This window comes from Piliocolobus tephrosceles, chromosome 2, assembly GCF_002776525.5.
Source record: "Piliocolobus tephrosceles isolate RC106 chromosome 2, ASM277652v3, whole genome shotgun sequence".
NCBI classification, from domain to species: Eukaryota; Metazoa; Chordata; class Mammalia; order Primates; family Cercopithecidae; genus Piliocolobus; species Piliocolobus tephrosceles.
Window position 1 is genome coordinate 31,963,182 of NC_045435.1, and position 18,581 is coordinate 31,981,762.

The following is an 18,581-nucleotide window of genomic DNA, read 5'->3' on the forward strand; positions in this document are numbered from 1 at the left end:
GCCACCTCGCCCGGCTAGATTTTTGTATTTTTTAGTAGAGACGGGGTTTCACCGTGTTAGCCAGGATGGTCTCGATCTCCTGACCTCGTGATCCGCCCGTCTCGGCCTCCCAAAGTGCTGGGATTACAGGCTTGAGCCACCTCGCCCGGCCCCTATTTTCTTAGGTAATAGGTGGACCATTGTCCTCATGACTAACAGAATATATCAAACCAGCTGAGAAAACTAAGCAAGCTTAGCATGTCATCAATATTCGCGAAAGGAAGTTGGCCTCCCTTAGCTAGATTTGGGCCAGCAAGGAATGCTACGCTTTACTTTCAAATAGTGCTAAAGGCTTTTCTTCTTTATAGTTGTCTGTGACTAGAAATGGACTTCAGTTTGATGCTCTGTCAGAGTAAATAATGACATAGGCATGAGTAGACAGTACCAGAATACTGCAGCCCTAGACAAATGGTGTTAATTCCTCATTGAATGAATGAATGAAACCAAACTAAAATGATGCTGGTATAATTTCTTGTTGAAAAATGTGAATAAAATATTTGGGCCTCACTCCTTATATCAAATATTCTATAGTGAATAGAATGTGAAAAAAAGATTAAATTGTCATTGCATTAAAAAGAACACATCTATTAAATGGACAATATTAATACGACAACTTGGAGAGAGAACAGATGAGCCCCCACATCTGAAAGGAGGACCCTTACTGGGGATCCTGGAGGTGCATGAAGGAAGTCCCTTGTGAGTCAAGATTTGACTTAGACCTGAAAGCACTTTGGGTGTGCACATCACTGTGGAGAGCACCCTGGCCCAGGTAGGGGGGCGGCTTCTGGGCCTGCCTCTGCTATAACCTTGAACAAGTAACAGAAACATGCCCCGCTTCGGAGAGCATGGAAAATAGAAGACTTTTTAGGTTTTAAACTTCAACATTCTGTAGTACACTGGCAGCTCAAACATTCAGACAAAACATTTGTTTATATTGCATTAATGGCGTTATCTCGAAGGATAGGGATTACATATGAGCTTTATTTTCTTTGTTATAGTTTCATATTTTTCAAATTCTTCCATAATGAGAATGCATAACATTTATCATCAGAATAGCAAACTATTTATAAAAACAAATCAATGCATTTTTTCTTTTTTAAAACAAATCTTTAAATGTGGAGAAAAGGAATTAATCACTTTCTGATTATTTGGCATTGGCATTGGGTGAACCCAATGTGAGATTATTGTTGGGAATTCACAACATTACAAGGAGAATAAAATTTTTTCTCCATTTTTCAGTTGGGAGATACCACATAGTAAAGCAAAAGAGAAGCTAAGATGGGTAAGTCCTAATTTCCAAAGCAACATGGTCTTAACAGCATGAAATGGCAATGCAATAAAAAAAAGTTATCATCCAGGGTGATGAGGTCCTACTGACCAGAGGCTTGATATACTGGATAATCATCCTATAAAGTAAGTATAGGTATATGATTTGACTTTAACCATTATGGGCTTTGCTCAGTGGTGATACAGATTGTTACAGAAAGAGCAGTCTCACTAAACACTCTCAACATAAAGAAAATACTTTCTTAAGTCTCTTGCACCAAGTCAGCTTTCTTACATTTTGAGAGTTTCTTATTTAGCCTAAGAGGTTTAGTGTTTAATAAGCAATGAATTAAATGTTCCAGAATGCCAAAGAGGCTGAGTTTAATAAAGGGGTTTCTCTGGGCTATGCCACCTGAAAATATGTATAAGATTAGAAATCCCAGGAGTAAATTTATTTGGATCAGCTGTCAGTAAGGTACTTAGGACTACACATGCAGTTTCTGTCTTAAAGAAGAAACAGGTTTCTCTGCTCTTGTGCCTAAAATGCAGCTTGGCACTTGTCTATGGGTGCAACCTGGCCCTTTGACCTTTGTAATTAAGAGACCAGCCAACTCATTTAATAAAGAACTATATTCCAGGCCAGTTGCCATGGCTCACACCTGTAATCCCAGCACTTTGAGAGGCCGAGGCGTGCGGATCACGAGGTCAGGAGTTCGAGACCAGCCTGGCCAACATGGTGAAAACCCGTCTGTACTAAAGATACAAAAAATTAGGTGGGCGTGGTGGCGGGCGCCTATAGTCCCAGCTACTCGGGAGGCTGAGGCAGGAGAATCGCTCGAACCCAGGAGGCGGAGGTTGCAGTGAGCAGAGATCGCACCATTGAGTCATTGCACTCCAGTCTGGGTAACAGGGCAAGACGCTGTCTCAAAAAAAAAAAAAAAAAACTAGCTTCCGGACCTAAATCTACTTAGTTGTGCATTCTACTTAGTTGTTGAAACATAAAATAGATTATATATGTCTTATTTGTGTTTAAAAACATAAACTTTATGTATACTCTAAAGTCTTTTGTACTTTCATGTATCTGATTTGGTAAGAAAGAGTAAAAATACAGGTTCGGATAGGTCTCCAGAGATTTACATTCTTTCTGGTCTTACTCCTTACTTTCTATTTTCCAGCCCCAAATTGTGAATTTCTGATTTATTTTAGAATGCATTTTACATTCAAAATCCTAAGGCATGCAAGACCATCTTTAATCAATGTAATGTGCATTTTGATTTTGTATGTGTTAAAATCAGAACCATTCAAATACCATGAAACGAGGTAACTGGCCTGCAGAATTTGAATGCAAAGATAACAAGTGAGTTTGTGAGATTTCCCAGGGTTTTTAAAGCTCCTGGAAATAAGGAGATAAGGGATTAAAAAATGTTGGTATGCTCTGAGGCACCCTTGGACCTACCTCTATTGCACTAACCACCGCAGTGAAGAACTTGGTAAATGTAGTTCTGCTTTGGACTACTTCCAGCAACATTATTCCTTGGAGTTCCAGAATGCTTCAATAACAAGTTTGGTTATCTATAACTCCTGCTATGTCAGTGACTCCAAATATAACATAACCAGGTTCTTGTGCAGCTCTCTGAAAATACTGATGGCTCCTTACAACCTATTTCTACAACTAAAAATAAAAACCTACCATCAAACCTCCTTACTGAAAGGCTGCAAGTTTTCTCTAGACATTCTGCTAGATAACAGGCTATCAGTATCCTCCAGAAAGCTTAACCTAAATACTGCTACCTGCCACACAGTACATAATATCAATGTGTGTCTATACAATTAAGCCCACAAGTGCTCTTCCTGGTCCTGAGTGTAATACAGGTGAAAATGCCCAATCTCTAATCTTTATTTGTATTTTTCTAGAAATTATCTTTTTTTAAAAAAACTTGATATATTCATATAAGGTATAAACATCAAATCAGTGTAATTGGGATATCCATCACCTTAAATATTTATATTTTCTTTTTGCTAGAAATATTTGAAGTATTCTAGCTATTCTGAAATGTACATACATTGTTGTTAATTATAGAAATTCCTCACCTTTAACTCCACTAGGTTTATCTTGTTTATTTCTTTTTGTAAACAGGCCAGATGCAAGAGAGAATAAACTATTAGGTAAAAACTATTATTTTTTTAGATTTAAAAAATGTATTAGGCTTTATAGTGGATCCCTGTGAGTTAAGTTCTTTCTGGATTCTGGACCTTTACAGGTACTGGGTTGTCCTTCTCTTCCCCCGATTCTCCTCTTTCTGTCTTTTAAACTTCACTTTGACCCGGAAGTCTTCCCTGACCAGCCCAGACTAGCTAATGTGCCCTGGTTTGTTCTCCCCAAACACCTCATAGTTATCTTTACATGGACTTAAAGTTTACTGTGGTTGCTTAGTTCATTAAGTGCTTCTTCTCCATTTGATCTGTAAACCCTCTTAGTGCAGAAGCTGTACCTGCTTCATTCTCCTTTGTCATCCCCAAAACCCAGCTCAGAGCAAATACTAAGATATTTCTTTGAGTAAATGAATGGTGTCATCTAGATATGGAGCATGTCACGTTAACTTAATCTGTGCCAAAAAATGAGTTTTAACTGCTTATCAAGAATGAACCTCTTTCTTGTGCTCCTAATGATCAGAAATCATAATGAAAAGAAAACGTGACCTCTAAAAGAAACTCTACAAAGCAAAGGCAAGAGCAAGTGGAGAGTACATCTAAATAAAGAACAAAAAATCCTACTATTTACAAGTTAGAATGGGAAGATTGATCCCCCAATGGAAGACCAGTCTCCAATGAATGGGATCATTCCGTCTTTTTGTTGTTTTCTTTTAGCACTGCTGCACTTAACAGCTGTCAGCGATAAACTTACCTGTGTTCTGGAACTCAAGGGAGGAAAAGAAAACACATTTCCCAAGTTACTCTAGCTTGCAATTCAACAGAGAAGTGCAAGTTACTGCTTGGTTTCATTTTGTTTGGTTTGTTTTGTTTCTAGCTATTTCTGCTCTCCAAACATCCCCAGCTTCCAACTCATACAAAACCCACATGTATAGTTGAAAAACCATTGTAGAATGGCCAAGCAAGTTTCCAACATAAAACATGGCTGGGAATGCTTGCTGCTGTGTGAGCTAAAGCGCATGGGAGGGTAAACAGAATGGACACTCGGCCAAGGTATGGCTACCTTCTACTGCTTTTTTTTTTCCCTACAAGATGCTACTATTGCCCCCAAATGTCTATTTAGGCTTTTTAGGCCGTTAAAAAAAGTCATACTGAGATTCCGAGATTTAGAAGGTGGGTGCTTAAGTCAGAATCTTTATTGCGAGTATGGGGCAGATAAAAAGTAGAATGAACTATTAGCTGTGATTGACAGTAAAGATACCATGTTAGTGGTAATGTCTGGGTGCTAATCATACATATGTGTTACAGAGATGTGGGAAGCATTTTCTCTTACAATCAGCTCAGGGATAAGCGCAACTGTAGAGTAAACTATGGCAGTGCTTGGCTCCCCAGGGTCCAATTAGGAAGCATGATAAATGACTTGTAAGGTCTCTCCCCCACTGATCTGTGGTGGATATAAGCTGACATTCTCTGTGGAGTCCTAGTGAGTAGTCTGCCTCCTCCCATCATACATCTTAGTATGTAGGAAAACCTTAAATTGGAATTCCAAACTCATTATGCCATGCTGTGTTCTTACTTGGCAGGTGTGTTTCTTCACAGCAGTATACAAGGGGAGGTGTAAGGTGGGATCTCTTACACTGATTTTTTTTCCCCATAAAGGTGCTTGTTTAGTTTAATACCTACAAATAACTTGTGATGATGAAAGAATATCATGAGGCTGGAATGACTGTATAAGGGAAATTGTTACTAAGCTTAATTTGTATCTTGCCTCTTCAGAAGTTGATGCTTTCTCCAGATAGATGGGATAATGGCTTAGTGGTGCTTGCATGGCTAGTAATCAGTGTTTAGAAGTGAATGTTATTACTATCAAAACTTTTTCTTTGGTTTTGTTTGAAAGATGTCAAAGAGAACATGCATAGGTAATGCCTGGTAAATACGGTGGAAAATTTAGAGAAAGGAGCCAAGGAACAGATTAAAATTAAGGTTTATACTTTTTGGGTTATGAGAAGACATTTTTCAGGGGCTGGGACTATCTTGATGATTTAATACTTGGAGGAGTTTCTTTGCTGTTGTTTTTTTGTTTGTTTCCTCTATCGCTCCATAGAGTCTCTGAACCCAGAACTCAGTTCCCAAAGGAAGGACTTCCTTCCTGTCTACACACAGCAATCTTTCTCACAGTTGACTGCTATGCTTATGCTAACTGGCACATGAGGTAGACTCGAGAGCAAGCAGTGCTGCCGTGCACTCTAAAGACCAGAGGAGCCTATGTCAGTTTTCTGTCCATCAAGATCCTGGTCTTCTCACCCTTTGGGGCAGCATGCCAACATTTTCTGCTGCAAATCTCATTGAGCTCTTCTTAGGCAGCTTTATTCCTTTTAATTAAAAAGACAAGACTGCCAATTACTTAAACCTAATCCCCAAATGTAACTGTTACTTTGAAATATTTTTTTTTCTATAAAGATCATAGAAGAGCAATATTTCTGTCAAATTAAAATTTAGTGGAAGCTTGGATTTTTTGAAAAAAAAAAATACTTATTTTCAAATCCCTGCTGGCTCTAGACATCTACATAGCACAGCAAGGCATTAAGGACAGGGAGATCACCAGGAAAGGCTGACTGGTACAGGCAGATCCAGAGCCGAAAAGCAGGAAAAGGCATTAGGAGGGAGTTCTAGGACTAAACATTCTCCTATCTTTAAATTGACTCTGTAGGATTTTTAGTCATTTAGCTTGAAGCTAAATGTAAATTTTGAGAGAAATAACACTTCCAAGCCCTTGTTGAACATTTAAATAATGGTGTGAATAAATTTTGGATTTATTCTTGATAGAAACTTTTAGCAGGGGAGAGAACTTTAGGAAGCAGAGTAGAAGGAAGAGTAAAGAGTAAAGAGGTGGGGGGAGATAAGACATAGAAATGGGGAGAAAACCTCACCTATTACACGGTGTCAAAATCATTGGATTGATGAGTGAACTATTGATTCCACATGAAATATTGGTACAATTATCCCACTTGAGTCTCTAACCAGTAAAGAAAATCAGAAGGAAATCAGACTATTGTTCCCATAAAGGAGCCAGGGAATGAGGTATGAAGGTCAACTCAATAATTTTCATGTGTATTAATCAGAGCCAATCATTTTGTTGGAAATTGGTGCTGACATGGCTGCCTAAATTCTATTTGTAGAAACAAAATCCTTGTTTCTGCCAGCCAGTGGGAAGGAGAGAAGTATTTAAGAAGGGAAATCCTTCCTAGGACATACTTTATACCCTTGACCAGCAAAAAGGGCAGGTCCTTTAGGCTGATGGTTTGGCAGTTATGTGGTAATATGTATGAAGGGCATCCGCTGAAAGTGTGTGTGCCACACAACAAGGAACTGTGCAATTTTGCAGTTCTTCTTAAATGTAATATTATGATATTGGTAAGAAAATAATGAAAAATATTTTTTATTTGGCCTTAGGATGCTTCTACATTAAAACTTGAGCAGTGTGGGGATTTCAGAAGTCCTTAGAATCCATAATACATCAAAATATAATAAGAGCACATTGAACTTATATCTAGCTTATGTTCGTGCAATATGATATGAGTATACTTGCCAATATCAGTGCTTTTAAAAATTATAGGACACATGTGTATCTGAATATGATTATTTTAAATTCTTTCTAGGAACTTGAAGCTCTCTTTTGTATATTATTTAAAATACCACTTTGAGCTTGTAGGCATGAAAAATATAATTTCTTTCCCATTTCACAGTTGGAAACACTGAATTACAGGAACAATGCTAGTAATTATCCATGATTAATAGAGGTATATATGTAAATCAACCTGAATAAGTGTGTGAAATTAGATGTGCCGATGCCAGATAGCTCTGCTCATGTTTTTAAAAGATGAATGCTTTCATATAAATCTGTGTAACTTGGGCATAAGTGTTTGCTCACTGTGCTAAGCATATTGAAAATAGATTTTGTAAAACTGTGTAGACGTTAAAGTAACTGAGTTATAAACGTTGTAATACATAAAACAAATTCCATGAACATTTAAAATTCATTGGAAAGATGCATATCTAATGAACATGAATGTATACATAAGGGTGATTATTAATATACTATAGATTTGTTTATGTGCCTGGGTGCAATAATGGGTAGGTTGAAATTTAGGTGTCCTTTGACCATTAAAAAGTGTGGGAGAAAGTTTCATGTCTCTTTCTCAGGGTTTTGGGAGTTAATATAGGCAAAAGCCCTTAAAACTCTAATGGTACATTAGAAGGCCATTATGTATGTTAACTATTGTTATTATTATTATTACCATTATTAAACAAAGAAAAATACTGTTGTATTAAGGAGCTGAAAAGAAGCTTTTTCTTTTTAATACTAAGGATGGTATTCTACAGAAAATAAGTGAAACTGGAAATTATTCAGTGATCTTCACAGCATGGGATATGTTCAAAATTTTTCTCCCATTTTACCTCTCATCTTTTTGGAATTTGATTTCAAGAACCTATTACTGGGAATGCCAGGTGAGGGCGGGTGTACCCACTCCTCTGACTGTAGCTAGGATATAGCTGTTCTGATGCCAGGCCTGCCTGTAGGAACATCAGTCTCCCTTAGGGAGAAGACATGCCAGGCCGACTTCAGATTTCTGCAAGCCTCGCTTGTTTGTGGTTTGGATTTTAATTTCTTTCGAAACTTTAATTTTTGGAGGGGGGGTTTGTTTTGTTTTCTGAAAAAGCTTTGGACAGCTGTATTAATCATGCAAACCCAGCCATGTGCAATGCATTTGATCAATGGAAAAACAGGGATGGAATGGCAAGCAGCTGTGAACAAACCCGGTGCCATGCCTGAACCTGGAAGATAATCTCAACATTTCCCAAACCCACTTGCCACACGGGGTTAGTGAATGGAAAGGCTGTTCACTTGGGATAAATAATCAGATGGGAGGCAAACAAGTGAGACACATTCCAGAATTTGTTTTGTTTTGTTTCAAAGTGGCAGTGATCAGAAAGGGATAGGCTGATTGAGTCCAGAGAGCCCCACGCTCAAGGGAATTTTTTGCTTGAACGTTACATAAACAAAACGGTTGTTTGCCCTTGTCCTTGCCCCTTGTTTCACTTCTTTTTAATTTTCGGAGGCGGTTTCAACACTTCATTCTGAACCTATGGTCCTCAATGTGAGTGTCTCTGGGCGCACTTCCATTATGAAGAAGAGCTAGGCACAAGTAAACTGATCATTGTGCCTAGTACCCAGAAACCTAGTACCATTGCTCAGTACCCAGAAACCTCAGGAAACAATGTCAGCCTCACAAAGTGAGAAAAGTTCCCCCAGACATTGAGAGCTGACTCTTTCCTCATTTTGCAATTCAGTGGATTTTCTGCAGCAATATAGTCGGAGGTATTTATGCAAATTTATGCAATTCAGAACTCATTTCAGAATAAATAAAGCTAAATTAAAATTAATGGAAGAAAACACCTATCAGAAACAGATCAAGGATAAAACACTATTTTATTTACATCTTTTAAACGAAGGAGCAGGGAAGCAAACTGGTTTTATATTTTGTTTTGTTTTTGGCAGATGGGGGAAGGACATTCGGAAATTTCTGATTGGCCACAGTCAATATAAATTACCCATTGGTGGAATTCCAGTATTATTATTATCGCTGCAGAAAATCAAGCAATATGATGAAGGAAACCCAAGGGAAATGCGTTTGATTTATTGAGCCTTGTTTTTGTTTAATCACAGCTTGAAGGGGTTTAGGACTGCGTTCCTGCTGCGACTCTGCTGTGCATCCCCAGTCAGTTTGATGAGCCATGTAAAGTGGGGGTAGGAGGGAAGATCCTCCAATGAGAGATATTAACAATAAAGCAGCTGAAATGAAACATATATCTTTGTGAGGTTGGAAATTAGGAAAGAAAGTTCTCCTTTTTATAACGGGAAGGCAGAAAAAAAATTTTTGTAACTTTTGAAACACCCACTTTCAAAACACCTTAAGGAAATTAATTGTCTTAAAAATTTTAGGCTATTTTACATCAACCAATTTCTAAGAGACAATTGATATTTTAGGAATGAAATTTAAGAGTTCACAAAGATAGTGACAATATATGATATTCAATTAAATGAAGATACCTTGCATTATAGCTATGACCACAGTGAGGCGTGCTTCTCATAGATATTTGGGTACTTAATTGGCACCATAAAAAGGCTGAAGCATCCTATTGTTAGTATTTCTTTCAATGGGAAGCTGCATTTCACTTGGGTTAACCTCGATTGGAAAGACGAGAAGAAAAGTGATTCAATCCCTAGGAAGTTAAAGTCCTCGTAAAGAACAGAAAACTTATATCTTTGTATAGCAAACTCTCACGCCAGCCATCCCAAGTCTTAATGAACAGCTTTTCAATTTCCACTAGCAGAGGACCAAAGTATTAGTATAAGATAAACTATATTCTCTAAAAACTATCGAATCTAAGAAAGCTAACTACAGTCTACCTACAATGTAAAAATCAAACTAGGGTCATTCTCCAATCAACAGTTCAGTTTGTGGGAAATATGAAGTTCAACAAAATCCCTCATGCTCCATCATCCCTAGTCCAGACTGTTTTTCAGTATCCGACAGCTGCCCTTTGTGAACGGTGTCTGGCTTCACTTTGTTTAAAGTTACATATATCATAATGCGTGATCAGATAAATATTTGAGTTGGTGGCTGTAGAACTGCTCTCACAAAGGATAACTAGAGTCACAGTGATACTATACAAAGCTCATCTCAGATGGGGCATGACCTCTTTGAAAATGCTATCCAATGGTACAAATGCATATGTGTGTGTTTTTTGTATCAGGATATTTGCAAGATGGCAACATGATAAAGTGGTGTCAATCTCTGTAGCAACACTAGAACATAAATGTGTTAAAATAATTGTGGCATGTCAGGAATTCAAAATGGGATATTTTCCATTAACAGTAAGTATCATGTTGAGTCTGAAAAACAGGCACATTTTAACAGTCTTATTTTTAGTGGCTGGATTAGAAACAGATTTCATTGTTTTAGGAAATTTTTTTTTTTTTAATTCAACAGAGTTCTAAGCTTTCACACTAAAAATAGTTTGTCCTCTTTTTAAAATTTGATAATAACGCTTATTAAGCTGTCTTGTTGATCCTTGAAACCTTGCAATCCTTAGTTCAAAAATAATTAAAATACATTTGCATATGTGAATGCATATACATGCAAAACATTGCATTATTGACACTGAATATCTACACACAAGTTTGCAAGAATTTATAGTTTGGACAAATGTTAATGAAACATGATTCATCTTCAAACTTATAAAACAGCAGCCTTCTACCTTTAATTCTGAGCACATTGCCTTTATCGTGTGTATGATAATCTTGTTTAATTGGATTTATTTTTTCCACGCTAGGCCCCGCATGGCCTAGTTTCCGTTTTTTCTCAGGTCTTTGAGTGCTATTTGCAAATCACTTTTCTGGAATTTAATTTCAATGGTAGGTTGGTTTCATTTCAGATTTTTTATATTGTTTTATTTGCCAATTTCCCTTTAAATAGCCTTAAGCTAGAAAGTTGTGCCTGCACCTTGCATCTAAATACAATGTAGGAGGCAAAATTTAATTTAAGTGCATAGAAAGTTTAAGAAAAGGAATTCAGAATGATTATCTTGTTTTTTCATTTGTGTTTTCTAAGACAGGTATATTTAAAAGGACAGAAAAAAACCCATGAACTGGCCATGATTTTAAGAAAAAATAACATCTTTGTTATAATCCGGTTGAGTTGATTAACCTTTAGCAGCATATACATTAATTTTTACAAGTAATACCAATGACTTCAGATTTGGATTGTATAGACTTTCAACCATGAGGGTAGTCAGTCAGAGAACCGGTATTTTTGTGTCTAGAGAATTTAACTGGCTGTGTCCCAAGTAGGTGAGTTCCTAGTTACTTGTAATAAATATTGACTGTAGGAAAAAATTGCTTGCTGAGTTTAGTATTGCCTTCACAGCTACTGACCAGTTTGAAGATGAGTCAGATAATAGTCTTGTTCCACGCCTATTCAACTGGTGTTGGAAGCAACTAATTGGCTTTTCTAAAAAGGTTTAAGGGAAAAAAATGATTTACACTGTATGTGAATTTTATGAATGTGTTTTCCCCCCTTTGTGTGTTTTGTGCATGTTAAAGGTGATGGAGAATGACCCAGGAAGAGAGCTACAGTGATAAAAATCATACTGACCTTGAATGGGGTGGGGGATTGTGGGTAAAACACGTTCTAAAGGGGAAAAAATAGTAATCATCATGGAGATTTTAAATAGTATATATATATATTTTTTTCTCATGTTTAGTTATTCAAACAATTATACAACAGATGAATTTCCATGCTTACAGGATCATATCTCTCACAAAACATTTCTCTGTACTTCCTATTAATATTAAACTATCAAAGAAATTTATTAACGAAATTAAAAATGCAGAGCGTTTAAAAAGTTTAGCTAGTGTAGGAGGACAATATCAGATTGTGGCAACCCTACATACAGAATCCTACTGGAAAAAACCCACCATCAAGATTTTAGATCTTTTAGAGAGTTGAAGTTGAGGGTGTTTATAATCGTGATCAAATTCAGGTGATACATCTTGGTCTTGGTTCTCATCTCTTTAGCTCATGACAGATGAACATGTGTCAGCTACAGATTTCTTTCCTCTCTCCAAGCCCTATAGTTCACATCAGTTTTAGCCAAGCATTTGAAGAATTTACTGTGGGCAATACTAGCTCAACTTTTCCCTCAGGTTTTTACTTCCGCATTACTGATACCAAGTAGAGGAGCAATGTCAAGGTAATACATTTCTTAGCATGATATAATTTTATTTTCAGTCTATTCCTTAATTCCCCCTCTTTTTATAATACAATCTCACCTGAAATTTGATCAACCAATCCAATTTGCTTGGTGATACATCCTGTTGAGTATAATAAGAAGTACTTTTCTTTTGAACACTGAGGTCTTAGCTTAAAAGTATCTGATAGTCCCATACATAAGCTACTGAACATAAGTAGAATGTACTGACAGAGTTCAGAATTTAGGGTGGCCTTCATTTATCTCATGAAAGACCTAAGCTTAAATCCTCTTCTGAGGCTCTTTCAGAAATATAGAATGGAATATTAGGGATGTATTGTTTGCTAACTCCAAAATTATATGATAGTGTAACATAATTATCGCACACTTTTCTGTGTTTCTCCTAGCAGCTTGATTAAATAAAGACCAATGGAAAATGAAAATCAACAAAAATCAAAACCACAATGAGAAAAGCATATGTGCATATTCAAATCTGATAGCCTATCATCTTGTGCCATATGCTTAGAAAGAGTAGATTTTACCTGGACTTTGGGCACTGGATACATCCGGACACTGAGAAAACTCAGTCTCCTTGCAGAGTCAGCTTTTCTCTAACTTGGCTGAAGTTGTCACTTAAATATGAAAGTTTCCTAAGTCCATTAAGATGAAGCAGGTCAACAGCAACAACTAACAATTGTATGTTAGTTACACAAGTGTCAAGTAGAAAAATGGTTTAAGCCTCCACTGGTTATTTGGTATTAAGTTTCCAGCTTTGCGAATAAATAGCTAAACTGCTTTTAGCATTTATGTAGCAGTTGGAGACCACTGTCCCATATTATACTCTTTCTACTGAATTTTATTTTTATTATTACTATTATTATTCAGACTGTTTAAATGACTCAGTTTAATATTTTCTCATCATGCTGTTCACAGCTGGGTAAATGCACTCTGCCCTTATTTCCACATGACCATTTATATTGCTAAACCATCTCACCCACCCTCCTTTCAGTGCCTTTCAACTGCTTCTCAGCTTATTATCACTGTCTTAGCTCCACCTTGTTATCATCGTCTTAGGCCTATCACGCCCCATTAGTTGTTCTCTTTCTCTTAATTCCATCCTATTCACGTATCTTTCCTTAGATGCTTCTCTTTCTCGGTTTTCATTCTTATTCTTTGAGCATTTTTCTGCTGCTGTTTTATGCTAGGGTTTGCAGGATCCTGTAAGAGTGGAAAGTGAAGTAAATACCACTTTATAAGGAAAAAGAAATTTTCCAACTTTTGATTTTCAAAAGTAAGGGAGGGCAGAACCCTTGGTGCTATGCACTTCTCCTTTAGCTGCTGCTACTTGAGGAGGATAACATGCTTAGCAGCTGATTGGGAGATAGTGGGAACAGAACTATAAGGTTGGCGCTAGTACTATATGATATGGCTCTTAGCAAGGTCTCTTAACTGAGCTTTGGTTTCTTACCTGCTAAGTGGGTGGGCGAGGGGAGGAGAAATGTATCCACAGAGAACGCATTTAAGGAGTTTGCATCTAGTGTTTCAAACTACATGTCGGTAAATAGCAGCTCAAGCTGTTTTATTGTGTGGCATCTTAAAGTAGCTGGTTAAAACGCTTTGCCAAATCTTCACTCTGTTAACCAGGTTAGAGTGCAGTGGCCTGATCTTGGCTCACTGCCTCCCAGGCTCAAGCAATCCTCCCACTTCAGCTTCCTGAGTAGGTGGGACCACGGGTGCACGCCACCATACCTGGATAATTTTTTTGTAGTTTTGGTAGAGATGGGGTTTTGCCATGTTGCCCAGGCTGGTCTCGAACTCCTGAACTCAAGAAATCCACCCCCCTCAGCCTCAGCTGGGATTACGGGCTTGACCCACTGTGTTTGGCCTAGGCTTTGCCAAGTCTTGACTAGCATCATCAAATGCTGTATGTTTAAACAGCAAGTCTTTCTGATAACAAAATGCTTCTTAAAGAAAACGGGGAGGCCCTCATTATAAAGACTCCCTCTAGCGCTGGATTACTCTGGTAGTACTTGAAATGTAGTCAACTACGGCTTTACAACTTAATGATATTTTAAAGTTTAAAAAGAAAATTAAAAACACCTCCTACACGTGGATGCAGCAAAGCCCAGTGTAGATTTTTTTTTTTTTTGTATTTTTATTCTTTTGTACTCAAAAGCCTCAAAAGACCTTTATAATCCATGCATTTCTCTAAGGCACAAGGTAATCAATCAGTGGGATTGTTCTTTAATGTGTGGGAAAATTCTCCTCCTTATTCTCCTCCTAGACCAAACGCTGACTACCAGGCTGGAATATTCACTGAGAACGTCAACATGCCAAAGAGAAGTCAATCACTGAACTAACCTGGTGGTAGCAGGCTACTGGGGGTTAATGAAAACGGAAGTGGGAGGCAACACAAGCAGTGCCATTGGGTGGGAAGGGATGGAGCAGTATAAAGACAGTGGAAAGACCTCATTGAGTGAAAAAAGGAGAAAAACAAATAGATTCTGCTCACTTCCTAACTTATAAGATATATCTCCTAATATTTATGCCTACATACACAAATGCAGATAATGTGTTGATTTAGGGCCTGGACTCTCAAAATAGACTACATGAATTTAAATCTCAAGCTCAGCCTTACTTAGTTGCACTGGTCACTTAACTTTTCTATGTAATGGAGAAACACAAGTACATAGTAGGGTTGTTGTGATGCATGCCTGTAGTCCTAGCTACTCAGGAGGCTGAAGTGGGAAGATTGCTTTAGCTCAGGAGTTCTGGGCTGCAGTGTGCTATGCTGGTTGGGTGTTGCACTAAATTTCATAAGGTGGCCTCCCAGAAGTCGGGGACCAACAGGGTGCCTAAGGAGGGTCGAACTGGCCCAGGTCAGAAATGGAGCAGATCAAAACTCCTATGCTCATCAGCAGTGGAATCATGCCTATGAATAGCCACTGCACTCCAGCCTGGGCAACATAGCAAGACCCATTTCTGACACAAAAATATAATTTTTAAAAATCAGATCATGTATGTGAAACATTTAGCACAGTGCATATACTGCAGAGTACATTGTACTCACTTAATAAGAAGTGACAACATTTAAATTATCACCTGTCACCCTTTCTTCCTCCATGTCCGTTATTTTAAATCTAACTCAACAAGAGCATGAAACAAGATACACCTATCATCTTTGTGGGTGAATTTTAGTTATCAGTCTGGAAACACAGTCTGTTATGTTACTTATGCAGATGGTGGAACTTGTCTTGGCATCACTTGAAGTCCAAGTTTTCATCCATGTCATGCATATCCCCCTGTCTGACAAAGACTAGGGAGCCAAATCCTTGCTCATACATTGTGCCATTGGATTAATGTATTCAAAACATTAGATAAGGTAATGCTTAGCCCAAGGATAAAGAAAAAGATATACAGGGCATTACTTGGTTATACCGACTGAGGTAGTGTGGATCTTTGACAGACACAGTGCTAGAATATGTGGAGAACTAGATGAATGAGAAAGGAATGCTTCCACCAGCTCGGGGAAAAATTACTATGAATGCAATGTATTCTTATACTCTCATTCCATGATTTTGACCCCTCTGGAGATCAGTATTTGAATAGAGAGTGGGGAAGTATATGTATGCATGTGACCGCAAGTTGACACTGTGTGAAAAGTCAGCTCATCACTGTGGTGGATACGGCTGAAAATGCGCTGACACACCAATGAAGATGAATAATCGCTAACTCTTCAGGGGCTCTGGCTCTGAGTCTCTACCTGCTGCTGCTGCTGGCTGGCAGAAGCTCACCAGCTGCCTGTTATTCTCTGGACTGGCTTGGTCAGCAGAGCACCCTGCTGCCCACACAGTGCTTCCATCAGGGTTGCGGCCACAGACAACTGCCCCTGAGCATTTCTCCCCTCCTGACTCTGTTCTGTGGAAAATTACCTCTGCTGACACTCGCACAGTGTCTTCCTTTCCCCATTAATCCCATTTATTTGAATATAAGTAGCAGACAATTGACCCACACATGTACTGTTATTTTTTCCTCTCCCTCCCTCCCTCCCTCTCTTCCTCCCCCCTCCCTCCCTCCCTTCCTTCCATCCATCCATCCATCCATCCATCCATCCATCCATCCATCTTTCCTTTCTTTTATCTGCCTCCCTCTCTTTTCCTTTCTTTTCTTTTAGAACTCTGTGAAATACAAGGTTCTAGCTATGCAGGTTGTAACAATGGACCTCCCAAAACTAACTGGTGGTAGGTGGGTGGGTGGGTGGAGGGACTGCCAGTCCTGCTACAAAAGAAGGAGAGCTTCTCCCCCAAAATGTTTGCTCTTTGGCCTTGGATCTAAGAAATAGTGCAATAGATTTGACAACATTCTGCAATTCAAATAGTTCCTTTTTACCTCAAAGCCTAATGATCTTTCATATTCTATTTTTCAGTAAGGATTATACCTCCTAACTTTCCCGTAAAAGTGGGACATCTATTCTAAACCAAATGCTGATGCATGTGATGCCTCTGCATGCTGCCAAAGACACAACTATGGTAGTGCCTGTGAGGGACCACCAGGAAGTACATCATTAATCACTGCACCACACAATCCTCAAATGTATAATGGAGGGTGACTTCTACTAAATCATAAAGGGCAGTGTGATAGGATACACTGATTATTCCCTGATTTTCAGCTTACAAACAGAAACTCTGTAAGATTTTTGACATTTCTCAATTTTACTGGGTTAAGGGCATTGGTATTGTAGGGCTTGATGTTACCTTCCATGACCTGTAGCAGGATCTCATTGCCTTTGACCTAGTCTATGCTCACTTTCCCTCCTCCCTCAAGTATTCCATCCTTCCAGCCTCGTTCCCTTTCCTCTCTCTCAGGCTATAGGCGATATTTTATTTATTATTTGAAAAATATCATTAGCATAGTTCTTAGTCTAGGTTAAATAGAAAGAAAATATACTTTAATGCAAATGTATAATTGCTCGCTTTCTGTAACTCATCCAGTTGTTCTATCTTCTCTTTACTAATCTCTAAACAACCTTCTTTTTAAGTGTTTAAATGTATGTTGTTCTACTTAGCCAGGTCAACTTAGACTTGGTAAATCTTAAATTCCCAGTTGAGGCTGGTTTCCCCCTGCTAGCATTTATGGAATCCTTAATGTTAGGAATGAATCAGGTAACTACAGTTCTTAAGAAGTATATTCTCAAATGTCTTAGGAATATTGATGTCTCTAGTTGAGGCAAAGAATACTGATGTTTGGTCTTTGGAGACAAGTAAACATGTTGTGAATTTTAAACTTCGTGTGGAGGCAGCATTTGTATAACTGTATCTCATCAAACTGTCACAGACTGAAGTCAATGAGAGTTATGAATGAGAAACTAAAGGCCAAAGTTAGAGTCATTTGTGGTTGTTGCTTTTATAAATGGAGTTGGATCTTAAACAGTTTTAAAATGGCTTTAACACTACATTTCAAGAGAACTCTCACTTAAATTGATTTTTTCCTAAGAATATTTTTTTCTCGAAGGCTCATCTAAATGGAATATAGCAAGATAGAAACATTTCTTCTGGTCATAGCATTTCCTGTTTTTCCAATAGAATCTGTGCAGAAAAAAAACAACTTAGTGGTTTGTTATTCCAAAATAATAACAGTACTTATTTTGGACTTTTCCCTTTAGTCCAGATGAACTTTCTGATTCAGCATGAGCTAACTTTTTGATTTATTTTGCTTATTCTGATAAATGTGTCTCTATTCCAAATGTTATCATTTTCTTGTGACTCCATTTAGCATCCTTCTGTTTCTCAGAGGGTATCTTCTGCTGTGCTCATGGTCACCTGCCCAACAAAGCTGGGAGTGAGAGATTTGACTCTAACTTGCTGCTAAAGAGCAGGACTCCAAGGTGGGGTCTCCTATTAACATCAGTGACTTTAGAATGACTGCGCCCTCCTTGGTATACTTTCAGGATCTTCTCTGGTCTTCAGAAATGTTCCCCTTTCCTACCATTCCATCTCTGTTCTAAAAATATATCAGAAAAGTAATGTCTCTTACTGTCATACAGAAAACTTTCTGCAACCATTTTTCCTCCTTTAGATTTTACGTTTTAATCATTTATTCCACCCTTCCTCTTGTGTTGTTAAAAATGTACTTTCTTTTTTTTTTTTTTTTTTGAGGCGGAGTCTCGCTCTGTCGCCCGGACTGGAGTGCAGTGGCCGGATCTCAGCTCACTGCAAGCTCCGCCTCCCGGGTTCACGCCATTCTCCTGCCTCAGCCTCCCAAGTAGCTGGGACTACGGGTGCCCACCACCTCGCCCGGCTAGTTTTTGTATT

The 18,581-nt window shown here is 38.2% G+C and overlaps 1 protein-coding gene across 2 annotated transcripts in view; it reads right to left on the minus strand.

The window, feature by feature from the left end:
- LSAMP (limbic system associated membrane protein) overlaps positions 1-18,581 on the minus strand; it is a 652,155-nt gene that overhangs the window by 12,976 nt on the left and 620,598 nt on the right. Inside the window, exon 7 of one of the 2 annotated variants that reach the window (XM_023213827.1) lies at positions 11,676-11,711. The exons of the other annotated variant lie outside the window; for it this stretch is intronic. Coding sequence (XP_023069595.1) covers positions 11,676-11,711 — 36 coding nt within the window. The remainder of the gene's footprint in view (positions 1-11,675; positions 11,712-18,581) is intronic. 2 annotated transcript variants of the gene reach the window in all.